Source organism: Colobus angolensis, unplaced genomic scaffold, assembly GCF_000951035.1.
Source record: "Colobus angolensis palliatus isolate OR3802 unplaced genomic scaffold, Cang.pa_1.0 Scaffold2, whole genome shotgun sequence".
Taxonomy (NCBI): domain Eukaryota; kingdom Metazoa; phylum Chordata; class Mammalia; order Primates; family Cercopithecidae; genus Colobus; species Colobus angolensis.
The window spans coordinates 10,502,690-10,525,321 of record NW_012115154.1 but is presented as its reverse complement, the minus strand read 5'-3'; the positions used below and the strand labels follow the sequence as shown (position 1 = coordinate 10,525,321).

At 38.4% G+C, this 22,632-nt stretch overlaps 1 protein-coding gene across 1 annotated transcript in view; it reads right to left on the bottom strand.

The window, feature by feature from the left end:
- MGAM2 (maltase-glucoamylase 2 (putative)) overlaps window positions 1–22,632 on the bottom strand; it is a 117,549-nt gene that overhangs the window by 2,196 nt on the left and 92,721 nt on the right. The window contains exons 37-48 of the mRNA XM_011941323.1: window positions 20,478–20,611; window positions 20,163–20,197; window positions 19,946–20,062; window positions 19,214–19,362; window positions 19,022–19,106; window positions 18,557–18,613; window positions 18,011–18,135; window positions 16,741–16,829; window positions 8,134–8,183; window positions 3,223–3,396; window positions 1,649–1,886; window positions 818–1,402 (exon numbers count right to left, since the gene is read on the bottom strand). Of these exons, the coding sequence (XP_011796713.1) occupies window positions 818–1,402; window positions 1,649–1,886; window positions 3,223–3,396; window positions 8,134–8,183; window positions 16,741–16,829; window positions 18,011–18,135; window positions 18,557–18,613; window positions 19,022–19,106; window positions 19,214–19,362; window positions 19,946–20,062; window positions 20,163–20,197; window positions 20,478–20,611 (1,838 nt within the window). The remainder of the gene's footprint in view (window positions 1–817; window positions 1,403–1,648; window positions 1,887–3,222; window positions 3,397–8,133; window positions 8,184–16,740; window positions 16,830–18,010; window positions 18,136–18,556; window positions 18,614–19,021; window positions 19,107–19,213; window positions 19,363–19,945; window positions 20,063–20,162; window positions 20,198–20,477; window positions 20,612–22,632) is intronic.

Sequence of the window (22,632 nt, the reverse complement as noted above, 5' to 3'; positions counted from 1 at the left end):
TATTTGTTGGGAAAGGGGCAGTAGTATCGGGAACAGTAGCATTAGTTGTAACACCAATAGTACTTGTTGGAAAAGGTGTGGTTGTGATAGGAATAATAGCATTAGTGCTAGCAGTAGTAGTACTTGTAGGGAAAAGAGCAGTTGTATCAGGAACAGTAATACTAGTTGTAACACCAATAGTACTTGTTGGGAAAGGTGTGGTTGTGATAGGAACAGTAGCATTAGTGCTAGTAGTAGTAATATTTGTTGGGAAAGGGACAGTTGTATCGGGAACAGTAGCATTAGTTGTAACACCCATAGTACTTGTTGGGAAAAGTGTGGTTGTGATGGGAACAGTAGTACTAGTGCTAGCAGTAGTAGTACTTGTAGGGAAAGGGAAAGGAGCAGATGTATCAGGAACAGTAGTACTAGTTGTCACCAATAGTACTTGTTGGGAAAGGTGTGGTTGTGATGGGAACAGTAGTACTAGTGCTAGCAGTAGTAGTACTTGTAGGGAAAGGGAAAGGAGCAGATGTATCAGGAACAGTAGTACTAGTTGTAACACCAGCAGTACTTGTTGCCAAAGGTGTGGTTATGATAGGAACAGTAGCATTAGTGCTAGCAGTAGTATTTGTCAGGAAAGGGGCAGTTGTATTGGGAACAGTAGCATTAGTTGTAACACCAATAGTACTTGTTGGGAAAGGTGTGGTTGTGATGGGAACAGTAGTATTAGTGTTAGCAGTAGTAGTACTTGTAGGGAAAGGGAAAGGAGCAGATATATCAGGAACAGTAGTACTAGTTGTAACACCAGTAGTACTTGTTGCCAAAGGTGTGGTTGTGATAGGAACAGTAGCATTGGTGCTAGCAGTAGTAATATTTGTTGGGAAAGGGGCAGTAGTATCGGGAACAGTAGCATTAGTTGTAACACCAATAGTACTTGTTGGAAAAGGTGTGGTTGTGATAGGAATAGTAGCATTAGTGCTAGCAGTAGTAGTACTTGTAGGGAAAGGAGCAGCTGTATCAGGAACAGTAGTACTAGTTGTAACACCAGTAATACTTGTTGCAAAAGGTGTGGTTGTGATAGGAACAGTGGCATTAGTGCTAGCAGTAGTAATATTTGTCAGGAAAGGGACAGTTGTATCGGGAACAGTAGCATTAGTTGTAACACCAATAGTACTTGTTGCCAAGGGTGTGGTTGTGATAGGAACAGTAGCATTAGTGCTAGCAGTAATATTTGTCGGGAAAGGGGCAGTTGTATTGGGAACAGTAGCATTAGTTGTAACACCAATAGTACTTGTTGGGAAAGGTGTGGTTGTAATGGGAACAGTAGTATTAGTGCTAGCAGTAGTAGTACTTGTAGGGAAAGGGAAAGGAGCAGATGTATCAGGAACAGTAGTACTAGTTGTAACACCAGTAGTACTTGTTGCAAAAGGTGTGGTTGTGATAGGAACAGTAACAGTAACATTGGTGCTAGCAGTAGTAATATTTGTTGGGAAAGGGACAGTCGTATCGGGAACAATAGCATTAGTTGTAACACCAATAGTATTTGTTGCCAAAGGTGTGGTTGTGATAGGAACAGTAGCATTAGTGCTAGCAGTAGCATTTGTTGGGAAAGGGGCAGTTGTATTGGGAACAGTAGCATTAGTTGTAACACCAATAGTACTTGTTGGGAAAGATGTGGTTGTGATGGGAATAGTAGCAGTAGTGCCAGTGGTAGTATTTGCACTGGCAGAACTGGTGATTGTCTCAGAGCTGGTGGCATTGGTAGTAGATGGAGAAGGAGGAGAACTCATTGGGATGGTGCTTGTCTTAGTTGGAGTGGGAAGTACAGGATCACCATCAATCCAAGTAACCTCAGTTAACTTTTCCAGGTTGATACTCTTGTCAGTCAATTGAATAGTTAGTGTCTGCCAGAAAAGAAGAGATATAAATGGGTATTTTGGAACTTAAACCTCACATGTAGGTCACCTCTTAAATCATAACTTAACAAAAAATGTTTATATCCAGTAATAGGATATAAACATTCCTTTTTAGGTTAGGTCACATTGATTTTGGTCAGATATTACAGGGAGATGCTCTGTGTGCATAATCCCTATGCTGGAAATCTTTTCTTTTCACTTCATTTAGTCAGAACCTTATTGTTTACAAATATTTGTAGCTGTGATTAAAACCAACATTTATTAAAATCTCTTTGTTTTGCCATTGGGTTTTAGTCCTCTTGACAGCAAGCTGGTTTCATGTTTTCCTCACTCCAGACAGTATAGTGTCTGGCACATACTAGGCATCAGATATGCCACAGAGTTTTCTCAAATACCTCAAAAAGAAGGTATTCAAGGATTTTGTGCACAATCTTAACTGGAAGCAATTACTTGCAAAAAGTGGTCTTGAACTCAATCATCCAGGTAAAATGCTTCAAGGTAAATACCCAGAAGAGGCTAGAGGGAGAAGATCTATTTGAGTGCTCAGAGGGGCCATTTTCTGAAGTCCAAATACCATCAGGGCACCCATTTCAGTTTTTAGAACACAAGAACTATGGTTATCCATTTTCACTTTTCTAAACCATCCCCTACGGGTTGCTGGTTCTGTATTTATGATGTCTTATGTTCTAAAATTGAGATACCTTTTTCTTTGTGGTTGCCTTTGGTAACTATTGGCATTCCATCTTCCAAAATTCTGTTTTAGTTGATTCTAGAATCCTCCAGTAGGGCCTGCTATTTATGTCCCCCTGTTTTATCAACCTTTTATCTTATGCCACAGGTGGGATGTATTCATTTGATGATTACCACAGTTTACTGCCAATTTTCATCCACCTGTAAGATCCATCAGTTTGGTCAGGGACATGAATAACTGCAGGAAGCATGGGGGAAACCTTCAACAGCTTTAGGGAGGGAATCACCTTTGTTTTAGCCTTTGCAGCAGAAATAAGTTTTATTTTGCTAATGTGGAAGACTAATCTATCAAAACACAGCACAGTCTCTTTGGTAAATACATGGAGAGGATCTCATCAGGCCAGTGATCGATGACCCCTAGGCTGTACCAGAAAGACCATTAATGTTGCACATTTTACAGTACAATTCAACATTTGCAACTTTTCAGGAACATATCTATTGTACATATTTATAACCTTCTAATACACAAGAATATAACAATGATAATAATTTAATTGTTAGCAAAATTATTGGTAATGATTTTGCAGAATGATAAAATTTACTTATGATATGCTAATATTCCTTTCAGACCTACCTGATTATAAGGGTCACTCATGAAATTTGTCTCCATAAATTGCCAGTTGTCATAGGTGAAACTGACTTGTGTCACATAAGTAGAGTTCACACCCCAGATTCTAATATATCCAACTTTCAGTGGATTCGAGTCACTCAAATACTTATTGTGTATGGTCTGGATTTGCAGGATGTTCTATAAAGAGTTCATAAAGAGAAAAAAAATAACATATTGTTGATAGACTATGATCCATATTAAAATATTAACAAACCTAAATTTACTTTTCCTCTATCAGTTTGCTATTTCTATTTATGTATTTACATTTTTATTGATACATAATAATTATACATATTTATGGAGAACATGTGATATTTTGATACATGCATACAATGTATAGTGATCAAATCAGGGTATTTAGGGTATCCATTATCTCAAATATTCATCATTTCTTTGTTTGTTGGTTTTTTTTGAGATGGAGTCTTACTCTGTCACCCAGGCTGCAGTGCAGTGATGTGGTCTGGATTTACTGCAACCTCCGCCTCCTGGGTTCAAGCGATTCTCCTGCCTCAGCCTCCCAAGCAGCTGGGACTATAGGTGCATGCCACCACACCTGGCTAATTTTTGTATTTTTAATAGAGATGGGGTTTCACTATGTTGGCCAGGCTGGTCTCCAATCCCTGACCTCATGATCCACCCACCTCAGCCTCCGAAAGTGCTGGGATTATGGGCCGGAGCCACCATGCCCAGCCATATTCATCATTTCTTTGCGTTGGAAACATTTCAAATCTTTTCTTCTAGCTATTTTGAAATTTACAATAAATTGTTGTTAACTATCATCACCCTACTACATTACCAAACACAAGAACTCACTCCTGCTATTTAACTGTTTCTTTGTTCCCACTAACCAACCTTTCTTTATGGCTCCCACCCCTTCCTGGCCTCTGGTTATTATAACTCTACTCTCTACACACTTCATGAAGACATACTTCTTGAGTATCTGCTATAATAAATTTGGTAATGCCAAAAATAAGTTTATTGTACCAGCATTATGAAAGTTATTTTCCCTATATTTTAAGTATTCTTATAACCATTTTGAAAAGAAAATATCATTATTGTTATCTTAGAGATAAGGAAACTGAAGCTCTGGAAAATGAAGTGAGTAGTCCAAAAAAATAACATATTGTTGATAGACTATGGTCCATATTAAAATATTAACAAACCTAAATTTACTTGTCTTCTATCAGTTTATTATTATTATTTTGCCCATTAGTTGATGCAGTTTCTTCATAGTGTCAATGGTCTGGTAGTGGTTTTTTCTTTTCCATATGTAGTGCTTCCTTCAGGAGCTCTTGTAAGGCAGGCCTGGTGGTGACAAAATCCCTCAGCATTTGCTTGTCTGTAAAGGATTTTATTTCTCCTTCACTTATGAAGCTTAGTTTGGCTGGATTTGAAATTCTGGGTTGAAAATTCTTTTCTTTAAGAATGTGGAATATTGGCCCCCATTCTCTTCTGGCTTGTGAGGTTTCTGCAAAGAGATCTGCTGTTAGTCTGATGGGCTTCCCTTTACGGGCAATCCAATCTTTCTAGTTGACCTTAATTTTTTCCTTCATTTCAACCTTCATGAATCTGACAATTATGTGTCGTGGGGTTGCTCTTCTCAAGGAATATTTTTTGTGGTGTTCTCTGTATTTCCTGAATTTGAATGTTGGCCTGTCTTGTGAGGTTGGAAAAGTTCTCCTGGATAATATCCTGAAGTGTGTTTTCCAACTTGGTTCCATTCTCCTCGTCACTTTCAGCTACACCAATCAAACATAGGTTTGGTCTTTTCACATAGTCCCGTATTTCTTGGAGGCTTTATTTGTTCCTTTTCATTCTTTTTTCTCTAATTTTGTCTTCACACTTTATTTCATTAAGTTGATCTTCAATCTCTGATATCCTTTCTTTTGCTTGATCTATTCAGTGATTGATACTTGTGTATGCTTGTGTATGCTTCATGAAGTTCTCGTGCTATATTTTTCAGCCCCATTAGGTAATTTAGGTTCTTCTCTAAACTGGTTATTCTAGTTAGCAATTCCTCTAACCTTTTATCAAGGTTCTTAGCTTCCTTGCATTGAGTGAGAACACGCTCCTTTAGCTCAGAGGAGTTTGTTATTACCCACCTTCTGAAGCCTATTTCTGTCAATTTGTCAAATTCATTCTCTCCCCAGTTTTGTTCCCTTGCTGGCAAGGAGTTGTGATCCTTTGGAGAAGGGGCATTATGGTTTTTGGAATTTTCAGGCTTTTTGAGCTGGTTTTTCCTCATCTTCGTGGATTTATCTACCTTTGATCTTTGCTGTTGGTGACCTTCGGATCGATTTTTTTGCATGGTCATCCTTTTTGTTGATGTTGATACTATTGCTTTCTGCTTGTTAGTTTTCCTTCTAGCAGTCGGGCCCCTCTTCTGCAGGTCTGCTGGAGTTTGCTGGAGGTCCACTCCAGACCCTGTTTGCCTGGGTATCACCAGCAGAGACTGCAGAATGGTTAAGATTGCTGCCTGCTCCTTCTTCTGGAAGTTTCATCCCAGAGAGGCACCTACCAGATGCCAGCTGGAGTTCTCCTGTATGAGGTGTCTGTTGACCCCTGCTAGGAAGTGTCTCCCTGTCAGGAGGCATGGGGGTCAGGGACCTCCTTGAGAAGGCAATCTGTCCCTTAGCAGAGCTCCAGCACTGTGCTGGGAGATCCACTGTTCTCTTCAGAGCTGGCAGGCAGGAAGGTTTAAGTCTGCTGAAGCTGTGTCCACAGCAGCCCCTTCCCCCAGGTGCTCTGTCCCAGAGAGATGGGAGTTTCATCTACAAGACCCTGACTGGGGCTGCTGCCTTTCTTTCAGAGATGCCCTGCCTAGAGAGGAGGAATCTAGAGAGGCAGTCTGGCTACAGCGGCTTTGTGGAGCTGTGGTGGGCTCTGCCCAGTTCAAACTTCCTGGTGGCTTTGTTTACACCATGAGGGGAAAACCACCTACTCAAGCCTCAGTAATGGCAGACGCCCCTCCATCCACCAAGCTCAAACTTCCCACATCGACTTCAGACTGCTGTGCTGGCAGGGAGAACTTCAAGCCTGTGGATCTTAGCTTGCTGGGCTCTGTGGGGTTTGGATCCACTGAGCAAGACCACTCGGCTCCCTGGTTTTCCAGGGGTGAATGGTTCTGTCTCATTGGTATTCCAGGCACCACTGGGGTATGAAAAAAAAAAAAACAAGAACAAACTCCTGCAGCTAGCTTGGTGTCTGCCCAAATGGCCACCCAGTTTTGTGCTTGAAACCCAGGGTCCTGGTGGTGTAGGCACCTGAGGGAATCTCCTGGTCTGTGGGTTGCAAAGACCGTGGGAAAAGTGTAGTATCTGGGCTGGATAGCACTGTCCCTCATGGCTTCCTTTGGCTACAGGGGGCTATCATACTGGATAGAACAGCTCTAAAACTTGCTCTCAATCTGGTGTTTTTTTTTTTTTTTCTTTGAGACGGAGTCTCGCTCTGTTGACCAGGCTGGAGTGCAGTGGCCGGATCTCAGCTCACTGCAAGCTCCGCCTCCCGGGTTCATGCCATTCTCCTGCCTCAGCCTCCCGAGTAGCTGGGACTACAGGCGCCCGCCACCTCGCCCGGCTAGTTTTTTGTATTTTTTAGTAGAGACGGGGTTTTACCGGGTTAGCCAGGATGGTCTCGATCTCCTGACCTCGTGATCCGCCCGCCTCGGCCTCCCAAAGTGCTGGGATTACAGGCTTGAGCCACCGCGCCCGGCCTCAATCTGGTGTTTTAAAAGAAATCTAAGTTAACTGGAGTCTAAACAGAATGATCAGATCTGGAAACCACTATAAGCAGGAAACAGAGGAACTATGAAGTTAGCCTGGTGATGTATAATTCTAAGAAGACAAAAGGAATAACTGAGAGACATCTTCAAATATGTGAATCACTGTTATAGAAAAAAATAGATTTCTGCTATACTACTCCTAGGTTAAAGTGACTAGGTAAAAATAGAGAAGCAGAATCCAGGTTGGACCTAGAATGATCCTCCTCATACTCTAATTAAAATTGTATAGATTATCCATGGGATCATTTAACATGCAAGGTGCATTGATTGCATCACTGTTATGAATTATTCACCCCTTACAAATCCATACCCTTTCCATGCAGTTTTGCAATGCCCTCCCACTCCAGTTGAGGCATTCTGTCCCTCCTCTGTCTCTGGGCTTGACCATGTGATTTTGCTTTGGTAATGGGAAATTAGTCAACTCAATACAAAAAAATAAAAAATAAAAAGAACTAAGGGATCTCCACTTTTATTTTTTTCTTTTAGCCCTCTTCCATAATTATGAAGAAGCCATGCCTAGACCTTCCCATAAGGCCATGATAAGTCATATGAGAGTCAGCTGACCGCCCCCCTAGATATGTGAATACACAGCCAAGATCATCTAAACAGCCCAATAGAGCCAAGACTGACTGGAGATGTATGTGAGCTGGCAAAGATCAGCCAAGACCAGGCCCAGATCCTCTGAGCCTTGCAAGCTCATGAGCCAAGTAAGTGCTTATTGTTAGATGCCACTAAGGTTTTGAGGTCTTTCATGCATTATTGCATAATTAATAACTTATATAGCATTTTCTTTCAAAATTTATCAGCCAGTAAATTTCTCATCTTTGGGAAACATGTTATACATTTAAGGCCCCATTTTTTCCCCAGCATTGTATGAATCCCAAGTTTCTTTTCATAGAGATGGTATGCTGGAAAACTGCCAAAATAAGGATTGTTTCTTCCTTATTTTAAGGACAACAGACCTGGATTATAAAAGTAAAGGCAAGAAGAACCTCCTATTAAGATGTGGGATGTTACATTTACACAGTTGACTGTAATGTTTAATCTGTAGACAACTGGGAAAAGATTTATAAAAAGTAGTAAATTAGTCTTACCTGAGCTGCTATAAAGTTTGCCAAAAAATAATTTCCATTTTCATAGGTATCTGCAAACGAGGAAAAGAAAAGAATAAACAACTACTAACTGCTTCAATTGCAGCAAATAATCTTGAGCATGGTCAGAAAATATCTCCGTGGGGTCACAGTTACTGATGATTGTCACCTCTCTGAAGAGTACTAAAGATAGTGGCTAAGAGACTATTTCACTGCATGTTAGTGTGGGGATGTGCAAACAGAAATGGGTACCTTGCCGGGGAGGTCAGAAGAAAGAATCTGGGTTGAACTAAGGATAGATTAGCTGAAGTGTGGAGACTACTGTTTGGTTATTCCGTACGAGACAGCAAGCATGTAGTCATAGCAGTTCACATAGCTGTGATGTTAAAGACTATGATGATAAAGCAGAGGCAGGAGGTTAGGAATTTAGGCTCCCAAGTCAGGTAGACATGGATTGAAATCCCAACTCTTGCACTTAATAGTTGTGCAACCTCAGACAAGTTACTTAACATTTTATCATCTATTGAATGGAGATAATAGTACCCACTTAATGGCAGTAAGGCGCATAACATTCTTCTTGTGCAGAATAAGTACTTAAAATTGATTGCTCACTGTCATCGAAGTCATAACCAATCTTCACCTTCACCATTCTTCTCTCCCTACTCTTAGCTCATCCTCCCACAGTGCTCCAGATTCCAAGCACTTCTGCCTCAGTAGAATTTACTCCATCAGTTCTTCCCTATACCTTCTCTGCTTTTTCAAGCTACATTTATGCTCCAGAGTACTCTGTTCTGGTAACACTTTTACTTAATTCTATTTATATCAAGCTACTACCACGTCTCCTTTTTATTACCATACATCTTAAAAAGGTAGCCTTTGCTGGGTTGAGAACGGTGGCTCACACCTGTAATCCCAGCACTTTGGGAGGCCAAGGCGGGTGGATCATGAGGTCAGGAGATTGAGACCATCCTGGCTAACATGGTGAAACCTTGTCTCTACTAAAAATACAAAAACAAAATTAGCCAGGTGTGGTGGTGGGCGCCTGTAGTCTCAGCTACTCAGCATGCTGATGTGGGAGAATGGCATGAACCCAGGAGGCGGAGCTTGCAGAGAGCCAAGATCGTGCCACTGCACTCCAACCTGGGAGACAGAGCGAGATTCCATCTCAAAAAAATAAATAAATAAAAATAAATGAATAAATAAATGTAGCCTTTGCCTGTTACGTCTGTGTACCCAACTCATAATTCAATCTTACATCTCCTAAACTCCAGCGCCTGTGTTTCCTTTTTCCATGAAATCTGACCCTTTCTAAGTCACCAGTGACATTAGTATATAAAATCTAAATATATCCTAATATTGTTCAGGATTTTTAGGTCACTTTGACCACACACCTCTCCTCTGAAATACTTCTTACTTTATGTCTCCTTCCCATATGGTTCCTATAACTCCCTGTTTCTTAAAAGTCAGTTTTACTTCATGTTCTGTTCTTGGCCCTTCTCAACATTCCAACTCTTGTCAGTATTCCAAGATATTCTCTCCCAAACCAACTCACTCTCTACGTATTCTAAATTACCTCCACTTTTATGGAAGCAATTATACAACCCATATTTTAAAATTTAGTCTTGGCTAGAAAATGTAACCTGGGCAAACACTACAGCCTTTTCTAGCAGTTAATAAAAAATTGTAAAGAATGGGATTCTGTCAACATGTTTTTTTAAGATTATCCTTGAACTAGCTATTATATCACCTTATGTGAGGAAAAGTTAAATAAATGGTTCCAAGTCTGTTAACAGAACATTTAAGTTACACTTACACTTACACTGTATCTTAGTAGTTTAAATTTGAATTTTTAAGCCTGTCTGATTTTTAAAAGCGATAAAAATTCCGTAAAAATTTAAAAGTTTGAAAGTTTCAGGTACTATTAATTTTTAACCTTAAGACTAAAATATACTGTAACAGAAAGTTAAAATTTAGTAGGAAATGGCTTTATTTGTTTACATTTTCGAAACATATTGCTCATAGAGGGTTGATTTTGCATACTAATTGTGATGTTATTAACCTGCAATGACATCACTCATCTAGTTCTAATCAGTTAAACCTGTATCAAAGGACTTTCTATGTTCTCTTAAAACATTGATCCTCAACCAGCAGTAAATTTGCCTCTCTGGGGACATTTGACAATATTTAGAGATCATGTAGTTATCTCGAAGATAACTTTGCTTTTGACATCAAGTGGGGAGAGGGCAGGGATGCTGCTAAACTGCTGTAATAACCAGCCCAGCCACCACCACAAAATAATTATTTAGCCCAAAATGTCAACATTGCTGAGGTTGCGAAAACCTGCTTTAAAATAAGGCCCATTTTTGAAAACGAACAAAATTGAAGAGCTCATGCTTCCTGATTTTAAAACGTACTACAAATCCACTGTAATCAAGACAGTGCAGTGCTGACATAAGAATAGACATGTAGATTAATATAATAGAACTGAAAATTCAGAAATAAATCCTCACAGTAATGATCTATTTATTTTTAACAAAAATTCCAAAATAATTCAATGAGAAAATAATAGTCTTTTCACAAATGGTTCTGGGAAAACTGGAATCCACACACAAAAGATAGAAGTTAGACTCCTGTCTCACACCATATACAAAAATTAACTCAACAAGAACCAGAGAGTTTAGTGTAAGAGCTAAAATTATAAAACTCTTAGAAGAAAACCTAGTAGCAAATCCTCGGGACTTTGTAATGGGCAATGGTTTCTTAGATAAAACACCAAAAGCACATTAAACAAATGGAAAAAAATAGATAAATTAGACTTCATCAAAATTTAAAAAGTTTATGCCTCAAAAGAGAAACCAGCTAAACGAGAGAGAATATTTGAAAATCATGCATCAGATGAGGGACTTTTATCTAAATTCTATAAAGACTGTTCATGACTCAATAATAAAGACACTTTCATTTTACAATGTGAAAAGCATATGAAAAATCATTTCTCTGAAGAAAATGTACACATGAATAATAGGTACATGTAAAGATGTTCAACAACATTAGTTATCAGGGAAATATAAATTCATCAAAACCACAATAAACTACAGCTTTTCGCCCACTACAATGATCATAATGAAAAAGATAGATAATAAAAGTTGATAAGGAAGAAGATAAATCAGAACCCTCACGCACTGTTGATTGGGATGTACGATGGTGCTGCCTCTATAGAAAACAGCCGGATATTTCATCAACAGTTAAACACAGAGTTACCATATAAGCCGGAAATTTCACTCCCAGGTATGTGTAGTACACGAGAGAGTTTTTAAAAGTGTGTCTATTCAAGAACTTATACTCAGATGTTCATAGCAGCATTATCTATAATTGCCAAAAAGTGGAAACAATCCAAATGTCCATCAATTGACGAATGGATATACACCAAGCACTTGTCATGATCTGAACAACATAAAATAGTCTGCAGTCCCATTGGCAAGAATGTCACTGAGGTACCAAAGTGTTGAATGTCTCATCATGGGCACTGACTCCTTTTATTATCATTCCTTCCTCACCTAGCAAACCCTTGATTAAACGTTCATCTTTCACAAAGGCTTAATTTGAGAAAAAAATGTACTTTCCCAAGAGACAAGAATATTAAAGTGCATTTAATAAATACAGTTCTTAAATTTAAAAATTGGCACCGTAGTATATTATGCTTATAAGGCTCAAGTCCTGCCACAGCTTTGAAATCCAGGACGGCTGGTCAACCTCCTCTTTTTGACTTTTGGGTGCCTTATTGTCTTATTATCTTATTAACCACACTAATTTTATTTTATTTACTTATTTATTCTCATTTTGTTTTCACAAGTTAGACATGCTAATTTTAATGTAAAGTATCTCATATTAAATGTTTAGAATAGAGTTTTATTTACTTTACATGTAAATGACACATTTTATTCAGAACTCATGTGCCAGGAATGTTTTACGTATGTTAAATCATTTTATCCTCATAAAATTACAACAGAGATGTATGTTGTAGATAATAAAGAAGAAATGGAGACAACAAAATGAAAGTAATTTTCCAGAAGACATACAACCAGAAAGTTACTGAGATAGTATTCAAATCTAGATCTATTTAATTTCAGAATACCACATGCCTCTCCTAGAGTTTCTTATCAGATTATGTTAAAAAGAAAGTCCAAAGACTAAACTGAGCTTTGAAGAGAGAAGTTGTTTAATTCCTTCATATTTTTTCTTTAGCAAGTTTTCACCCATAAATGGATAATAAAACCATTTGAAAAATATCTCTCATATATCATATTAAGTGAATATAGGGTTATAATATATTATCCATAAACTGTTAGGATAAATTTAAAACATTATTTAAAATACCATCAAAAACTTAAAATACTTAGGACATATTTAACAAAATATGTACAAGATCCATACACCGAAAATTATAAAACATTGCTAAGAGTAATTAAAGAAGATCTAAGTAAATGGTAATTATATAGAGATAGATAGATAGATAAGTAGGTAAGTAGATGAGAGAAAGAGACAGAGGAAAAAAAATTGTCATCACAAATATTCAAACATTGGTCTTAAGAATAAAAGCAACTCCAGTCAAAATTCCAGAAGGTGGTCTTGTTGTTAAAAATTGATAAGTTGATTTAAAAACCTGTGTGAAATACAAAAGAGCTAAAATAACCAAAGAAGAAGAAGAACATGAAGAGTATTTCCTTCTAGGATTTGTATAGCTTGAGGTCTTACATTTAAATCTTTAATCCGTCTCTAGTTAATTTTTTTATACAGTGAAAGGTAAGGGTTCAGTTTCATTCTTCTGCACATGGCTAGCCAGTTGCCTCAGCACCATTTATTGAATACAGTCTTTCTCCACTGGTTGTTTTTGTCAACTTTGTCAAACACCAGATGGTTGGTAGTCATGTGGTTTTATTTCTGGATTTTCTATACTGTTCTATTGCTATGTGTCTGTTTTTATAACAGTACTATGCATGCTGTTCTGGTTACTGTAGCCTTCAAGTGTAGCTTGATGTTGGGTAGTGTGATACCTCTGTCTTTGTTTCTTTTGCTTAGGATGGCTTTGGCTATTTGGGCTCTTTTTCTGGTTCCATAGGAGTTTTCTAATAGTTTTTTTCTAATTCTGTGAAAAATGATGTTGCTAGTTTGATAAGAATAGTGTTGAATCTGTATATTGCTTTGATTCTTCGAATCCATGAGCATGGAATGTTTCTCTCCGTTTATTTGTGTCTTGTCTGATTTCTTGACATTGGTCTTAGCAAAAAATTTTGGCTGAGTCCCCAAAAGCAATTACAACAAAAACAAAAATTGACAGGTTGAACTTAATTAAACTAAAGAGCTTCTTCACAGTGAAAAAAGCTATCAACAGAGTAGACAACCTACAGAATAGGAGAGAGTATTCACAAGCTATGCATCCAACAAAGGTCTAACTTCCAGATTTTATAAGAAACTTAAATCAAGAAGCAAAAGTCAAATAACCCCACTGAAAAACAGCCAAAAGACATGAACAGACACTTCTCTAAAGAAGACATGTAAGTGGCAAATAAACATGAAAAAATGCTTATCATCACCAATCATTAGAGAAATGCAAATCAAACCCACTATTATTAAAAAGTCAAATAATAACATATGCTAGCAAGGCTGCAGAGAAAAGGAAATGCTTAAACACTGTTGGTGGAAATGTAAATTAGTTTAGCCACTGAGGAAAGTAGTCTGGAGATTTATCAAAGAAATTAAAACAGGACTACCATTCAACCCAGCAATCTCATTACTTGGTATGTACCCAAAGGAAAATAAATCATTCTACCAAAAGGACCCATGCACTCTTATGTTCCTCGCAGCACTAGTCAATTGCAAAGACATGGAATCAACACAGGTGCCTATCAACAAAGGATTGGATAAAGAAAAAGTGGTACATATACACCATGGAACACTACACAGCCATAAAAAAGAATGAAATCATGTCTTATGCAGCAGCATGGATGCAGCTGGAGGTCACAACCTTAAGAAAATTAACACAGAAAAAGAAAACCAAATCATGCATTTTCTTACTTTTAAGTGGGAGCTAAACACTGAGTACACATGGACATAAAGACAAGAAAAATAGACACTGCAGGCTATTAGAGAAGGCAACAAGGAAGGGGGGCATGGGTTGAAAAACTACCCATTAGTTACTATGCTCACTGCCTGGGTGATGTGATCCATACCCCAAACCTCAGCATCATACAATATGTCCATGTAACAATTCTGCACATGTACCTCCTGTATCTAAACTAAAAGTTGAAATTATAAAAATTTACCATTTTATATAAGGAACTTGAGCATCTGTGGAATTTGATATCCACAGGGGTCCTGGAACCAACCCCCTATGGACACCCAAGGACAGCTGTACTTCTTTCTAGCCAGCTTCTCTCCACTCCTGAGCCTTCCTTCCAGGATCTGGCAACTACTGTTCTGCTTTCTGTCACTATAAATTAGATTTGTATTTTCTAGATTTTATGTGAATAGAATCATACAATATGTACTATTTTTTGTATTTTTAGCATCTTTAACTTAGCAAAATGCTTTTTACATTCATTCATGCTGTTGCATGAATAATAATAATAATCCATGGTGTCTTCCATGGTAGTATTCCATGACTGTTGACCAATGTACTCAGTGATGAATATTTCAGTGGTTTCATTTTTTGACCATTAAAATGAATCTGACATTATTATTTGAATGTAAGTTATTTTGTGGTGTAATATTTGCATATAATTTATACACATCCTCCCATGTACTTTAAATAATCTCCAGGGTACTTATAATACCTGATCCAATGTAAACATTATATAAATCATGGTATTCTGTATTGTTTACAAAATAATAACAAGAAAAACATGTCTGTACATGGTCAGTATAGATGCAACTATTGTAGGCTAACTACATTTTCAAACCACAGTTGGATGAATCCACAGGCTGACTATAAAAGGGGAATTTTTGGGGTTATAAAAATATTTCACATCTTTATTGTGGTAGTGGCTGTACAACTGTACACATCTGTCAAAACTTCACTGTATTCTTAAAATGGATACATTTTATTTGTATAAATCACAACTCTTTTAAAGGTGATTAAAAGATACTAATATCACTTCCAGGAATCTACTCTATGGACATATTCTAAAATGGAAACAATGGTTAACACTCAAGGATGTTATTTATGGGCTGGGAACAGTGGCTGACACCTGTAATCTCAGCACTTTGGGAGGCCGAGGCAGGTGAATCGCTTGAGGCCAAGAGTTCGAAACCAGCCTGGCCAACATGGCGAAACCATCTCTACTAAAAATACAAAAATTAGTGGGTGTTGTGCCACACACCTGAAATCCCAGCTACTCAGGGAGGCTGAGCCAGGAGAATCACTTGAATTAGGGAGGAGGAGGTTGCAGTGAGCTGAGATCACGCCACTGCAGCCTAAACAAAAGAGTGAGACTCAAAAAAAAAAAAAAAAAAAAAGAAAAAAAAAAAGGATGTTATTTATAACAATGAAAATCAAAACCATCCTGTACATGTTCTCTCAATAGAATTTGAGCATCATAATAGTATTTATAAGGAGTAAATAATAACATTCACACGTTTCTGTCATTATGTTAGAGGAAAATAAACAGGATTCACAAATTAAATATGCAGAATGTTTTCAGTCATATTAAAAATTAAGCATTTTCTTAATATAAAAGCCAAAATCAGTACAGCAAAAATATCAAAAGTGCTTCTATTTTTTTTCTAATTTTCTATCTTTAACATGTGTTACAAAGAATATCTACTCCTCTAATGAGAATTTCTTATCTTTATAATGAAGGAACCTAAAAGAGAAGGAATCTCTAGAAATATTAGAAGTGAAAAATAAGCTATAATTTCAGAAAATATGGTATGTTGCAAGATTAGAACGTTCTGGTGCACAGTAATAAGTAGTGAACAGTGAGAGTCAGCTGGTAACAGTGTGTCCATATTTCTGTAAAAAGTCTGAGTTAGAGGGTGTTCTGATGATAATGACAAATCTCACTTATCTGAAGTAGAACTAACATATTCTACCTCAACTGGGGAAAGGAAGCATACAAAGTAATATTTCACTGATGTAAGTATCCTTTGAGCAATACTTCATTCCCAATTTACAAGTCACCAAGAAATTTTCTAACCTCTAAATTGCCTCCTGAGCAGGCCTATGTGTGAGGAACAGGGTGCCTGGTATAGATGGCTGACCCAAATAATAGAGTCATATTTCTGTCCCACTGAGAATGAATTAACCATCAGCGTGATATTTGCATCCACATTTTTTTTAAATCAAGAGTGAGACAATTATACAGAGATAGATCATCCCTGACTGATTGAATAACAGCAAGTTCCTGGACCTACAAAGGTAGGGACTGTACCCCATCTATACTAACTACAGTATAATATAAATGAGCAGGCAAAAGTTGGAAAAATTGTCCAAATGTTATTGCCTTATTGACAATAGGCAGAGAGAGGTTTTCAGTTCATGCTAATTACATGCTGAGCCTCTATGGTATGATTTTTCTCAATGATGTACGGGGACTCTGGAAAGTTTATACTCACCAATGCTTTGTCCATCATCCCAGAACACCTGGCCTTCAGCTTTCCCATTGTCATCCAAAGCAACAGTCAATCCCATAAAATTCTGTCGACTACCAAAAAAAAAGATGAGTTATTTTTCTCTAGGTTGTAGGTTGTAAGAATAAAAAACAGACTGTGTTAAAACATTACTTATGTAGAAATAAAAGAAATGTATTAAATATGCATATAAAGTTCTAAAAACAGGTAAAATAGATAAAATATAAGACACCTAAAAATTAATGGAAAACATTTAAATTTAATAAAACATTTGATTTAGCTTCAATTTCCAAAAATCAAATATACACACAAGTAATATAATGAAATATTAATTTCATAGGAAGAAAATCCCTGAAAAGAGAATCCTCAGTAACTTCCAGGTTGCCACAGAATAAAACGCAAAGTAGTTGGCTTGGCATTCACCATCCCCTAGGATCTGATCCTAACCTGCTGGACTTTTACTTATTTTATCGCTTCCTTTATCTGTGCTCCAGTTAAACTGGATAGTTTACTGTTCCCAAACCCAACCCATTTTTCACCTTCAGAACTTTAATCTGACCAGGATCTCTCTTTCCCTTTTTGTACATTCAGATCTCATTCATTATGCAAGATCCAGCTCAAAGCCCTCTTTCATATAAACCATGCATTACACCACAAGGCTGAAAGTTAACTTCTCTCCTTTTGAGTTGTTAATGTTTTTATATGCCTTTCTTGATGTGACATGTTGTGTTTAATCAATGATTTTATAAATTTTTACATAGTATATGTGTAATTTATATATGTGTGTGTACACACACACAACACACAAACATATCTTTCCTCGGCTGACCAAAGTAGACCTAGGAATGAGCACTAAGTCCTTGGACAGGACAAGGACTCAGTCCTACCTAGTCCCTGTCCGATCACAAGTCAAAGAGCTCATTAACATTCCCTATTCCTTTTTAATAGTGTGGAAAGAGAAACATTTTTCTGCCTTCAGGAAAATTTTTGCCTTTGATACAGCGCTACAGACAAAAAATGTGTGTGTGTGTATATTTTATATATATATAAATATATATATATCCCTAAGACTAACTTTATGAACTCATCTTCTTCCAGTTCCCACTCAGAAAGCACTCACAGGATCTGACCAGTAAAGCTGTTTGGCAATTTAGTTTCTAATCCACATATCCCTGGTGAAGGTGGAACAGCCTCCTGTAAGGCTTCCTCATTAGGGTATAGCAAGAGGCTGTGAGACATCACCTCTTCTCCTCACCTGGAGTGAGTGTTCATTGCAGGCTCTTGCCAGGGCAGGATGTAGCCTCCTCTGACATGAAGGTTGATGTGGTCAAGGGGAGCCTTCAGGATTTTCCTCTGACCTGTCGATTTGCTGCTAGTTCCCTAGAAAGGAGAATACAGGCAAAAAATGATGGGCGATAAATATATTAAATGAGAGCATGTTTAATTACAAGTCCTTCCTTTCCTGGGAAGCATGTTAGAACGTCAGCAAAAGACTGCAAACCTAAAGAGAAAATCTCTAATCTTTCATTTTTGCTTAAGACTGAAAATCTAGACTTTGTTTCTCCAGAAAAGTTGAGAGGTAAGGGCAAGGGTGAGCGGGGAGCTTCAATGAGATGTAGGTGCTCAGATTTCATCTACGCTCTTATACATGCTTTCATTTAAACAAGCCTTGCCAAGGCTAAAAAGGTCAAAATTATTGCCTTAGAAAATATGTACTTGGAATTAGAAGGCTCTATCGACCTCTCCACCTCCCCACCCTGCATAGACCAAACTCGTTCCTCACAAATATATTAGTTCTTACCGTGCTATAGTCATACCAACGGGCTCTCGGAAAATAAGCAGAGATCTCAAATGTGCTCTGAAACATAAAATTGACATGTCATTATGAATATTTCAATAAAAATATTTCATTTTCATTTTCAAAACACTCTGTAGAATTAAGACAAAAAATGAAAATTTTATTAGTGATTGCAATAATTTGAGGGATTTTATTAAGAAAAATCCTGAAAAAGTATTCCTCAAAACTACAGAAAAAAATTATTTTTAAAAAGCATATGACAAAATTTTAAAATAAGAAATCAGTCAGTGTAGTAAAGGTTTCATTAACAGAGAGATCTTTTAAAAAAGAAGATCTCCTGTAGATGTTCTAGAAAGGCATTCGCCCGAAAATAGTGAGCTGGACAAAACCAGATGATCTTTAAAATGCTTTTCCCATGATTTCAGATCATGTGATTGAAGGGTTTCTGATCTACAGTGAAGAACTCACAGTTTCCAACACAGGGCTGATTAAGATAGCAGGACCCAACATGAACTGACGGTCTATATCCCATGTTGTCCTGTCATCCGTAAACCTTAAAAAATAAATGGGGAAAATTCACCTATCCTCTTATGACTGCTACAGAGGATTATTTGCAAGACATGCCTAAACCTGCTGCTTGGGGAAAGAGACTGTACTCACTCATGGAGAAGGGGTCGGACAACAGTGCTGCCCTCAACGTGAGCTTTATGCATCAGAGTATAGAGATAAGGAAGCAGGGTGTATCTGGTCTCTAGGACTTTTCTGGACAACATCTCGAAGGTTGAATTCCAGGCCACAGGATCTTGTCTCTGTAGGGATAAAGGAGCATATAGTGGATCACCTTTTCTTCATTCCATCCCAGTGGCATCGGAAAAGAATCAACGGGCATTTATTCAATATGTAGGTTACAAGCCACTTATCCCTTCATTCCTGGCCTAACCTTTCCCCCTTCTCTGCCACCCTACAAAATTAGAATTTCTTGCTTTCTCCTCTTTATCACTGATTCCTAAGTCCCTGGAATAGGTCCGGCTCTGGCCCTCTACATGTGTAGAGGGAGAGGTTTCTGTGTAGCACCAACATATCTTGGATGAGTTTGAGTAAAATACAAATTCAATATTCTTAAAAGCAAAGGGAGCTTCTTTCATTTTAGCCACATGGGGAACTATAAAAACTTTTCCTCACGGGTGCTAATTCTCCAGAAGATGAGAAAGGGTATATTTCTAAAAATTACTGATAATTCCAGAGTTCTGAACTCTGTGGATTTTCCAGGAAATTAAGATTCTGGTGATGTTCTCTGATTTTTATCAGGAAATGAGTATAATACTCCTGGGGGTTAAAAAGAAGTTATGATTTGAGGGTACGCAACACGTGGAGCACAAACTGCTGCCTCACCCTTGTCCCAATGTTGTTGTGGTTCCTGGAAAATGGATAAAATGCCCCCAGTTGCATCCAGCGAACACACATCTCATATTCAGCATCTCCAAAGAACCCACAGATATCTGCTCCTGTCTGAGAAGATGGACAACGAGAGCATGAGGTGGGAATTTCATGAGGCGCTGACTCACTAAAATCTGACTGGGCCATTAGTAATGGTCTGAATGTGACTTACATAAGGTATTCCAAAGAGACTGAACTCCATCATGCCTGCAAGGAGAAGCCACGGCTGTGTTAGATGAAGGAGCACTTTGGGAGGAGAGTGAAGCCTTGGCCTGATTTTTCCTTACCCCATTAGAAAGCCCTGGACCATTCATGATGAAAATATTAAAAGATGGGTATAAATTAAAATCCATGCCCAGAGAGAACTCAGTTCTTGTTAATTTTACCACCACCGAGATGATGATAGAGACATAACCAGTGCTGCTGAACAGCACAAACTCCAGTGCCCTCCCTGCCAGCATAGGCCCCTGGGAATGAGCCCACACACCAATGATAGATTTCCCCAGCTGGTCCCACGCAGCTGTATTGTCTCCCAGCCAGTGTCCTCCCCAGCGTCCAGAAGAGGGAAATGTGGAGCGGGTGATGACGACCCCTCGCTGTCCTGTCACCTCCTGCACAGCTCTGGTGGGAGGGGAACAAGGAGGTGAATTGAAGAAACGAATTCCTTTACAGAAAGTAACTGCAGCTTGGAGCATGAGGTGGTGAGGGTACTTTGGTCCGAGTCAGATAACTTCTTCCCAGAAAGAATCTGTTGTCTAAAAGCCATGCTAAAGATCCCAGCAAACTTCACAGCAAGACTAGAGGTATATCTGCATCTAGAATGTGCCTTTCATTTTTGAAAAATCTGATTAATTAACTATCTCCCTGGAGTAAGAGAAAGGGGTGGGAGTGAGGGGAAATATAGCTATTTACGGAACAATTCCTCTATCCCAGTATTATACTGGTCACTTTCCTATGTAGTGTCTCATAACATCATGAAAAGGTGTCTTTACACTCCTTTTACTGTTAGGAAGCTACGGTTCAGAGAAGTTAGAAAGGCTTCACCTGAAAATAGTGAGCTGGACAAAATAAGACAATCTTCAAAATGCTTATCAAAGGTCATTTAAAGAGTAAAGAGGGTCGGGTGTGGTGGCTCACGCCTATAATCCCAGCATTTTGGGAGGTCGAAGTGGGTGGATCACTTGAGGTCAGGAGTTCAAGACCAGCCTGGCCAATATGGTGAAACCCTGTCTCTACTAAAAATACAAAACAAACAAACTAAATTAGCCAGGTGTGGTGTGCACACCTGTAATCCCAGCTACCTAGCAGGCTGAGGTAGGAGAATCACTTGAACCTGGGGAGGTGGAGGTTACAGTGAGCCGAGATCGTGCCACTGCCCTTCAGCCTAGTTGACAGAGCAAGACTCTGTCTAAAAAAAAAAAAAAAAAAAGGAGTAAGAGGAGGCCAGGCACAGTAACTCACACATGTAATCCCAGCACCTTCGGAGGCCAAGGCAGAGGACTGCTTGAGACCAGAAGTTCAAGACCAGCCTAGGCAACACATTGAGACCCTGTCTCCACAAAAAAATAAAATTAGCTGGGCAGGGTGGCGCACGCGTGTCTGTAGTCATATGGCAGGAGGGGAAAGAGGAAAAAAGAATAAGGTGGTAGATCTGGGATCCAAATAAAAGCTACAGCATTTTGGAAATATTCACTCTGCTTTTCTAGACCTCAAAAAGCAAGACATGTTTTGCACACAGAGGCAAATATACATAAAAGATGTTTATCTTTCAGTGGAAGATAGATCATCTGCACACGCCCTTGGAAAATAACAACTGTGTGAGGGAAAAATCAACTGAACAAAAGAGAAACTCTATTAACAGATCCTAGTATGTATACAATCCAAGTATTTGCTTAAAAAAAGCATCACAGATCAATAGACACAGATGAATTAGTCAATAAATGATGTCATGAAAAGTAGCTGACTACTGTTGTGGAAACTAATCCGTTCAGGTCACTTCCAATTTTTTACACCAAAACAAATCCAAAAATGAATGGAAATACACACACACACACACACACACGTTCTATTAAAACTGAAAGAATATATAAACCACCTGAGTTCTACAAGAGAAAGGAATTTCAAATAAAAACAATGGACAAAACATAATGAAATAAAAGGTATAGATTTAACGATACACAGATTGGAAGAATGTGTATGTATGTAGGTGTGATAAAGAAAGAGAGGTTAGAATCGCTTAGATTTTTATAATAGTCTAGATGAGAGATAATGAAGACTTGGAATAAGGCAGGAAGATAGAGTAGTGACTGATACAAAGAACTGAGTCACCAACTAAAAGCAGGAAAAGAAGGAGAATCTAGGATGACCTAAATGACTAGGTAAATTTGGTTCCTTTCACTAAAATAAAGAATGCTGGAGGGGCCGCGTGCAGTGGCTCACGCCTGTAATCCCAGCACTTTGGCAGGCCAAGGAGGGTGGATCACCTGAAGTCAGCAGTCCGAGCCTAGCCTGTCCAACATGGCAAAACCCTGTCTCTAATAAAAATACAAAATTAGCCGGGCATGGTGGTATGCACCTCTAATCGCAGCTACTAGGGAGGCTGAGGCAGGAGAATTGCTTGAACCCAGGGAGGTGGAGGTTGC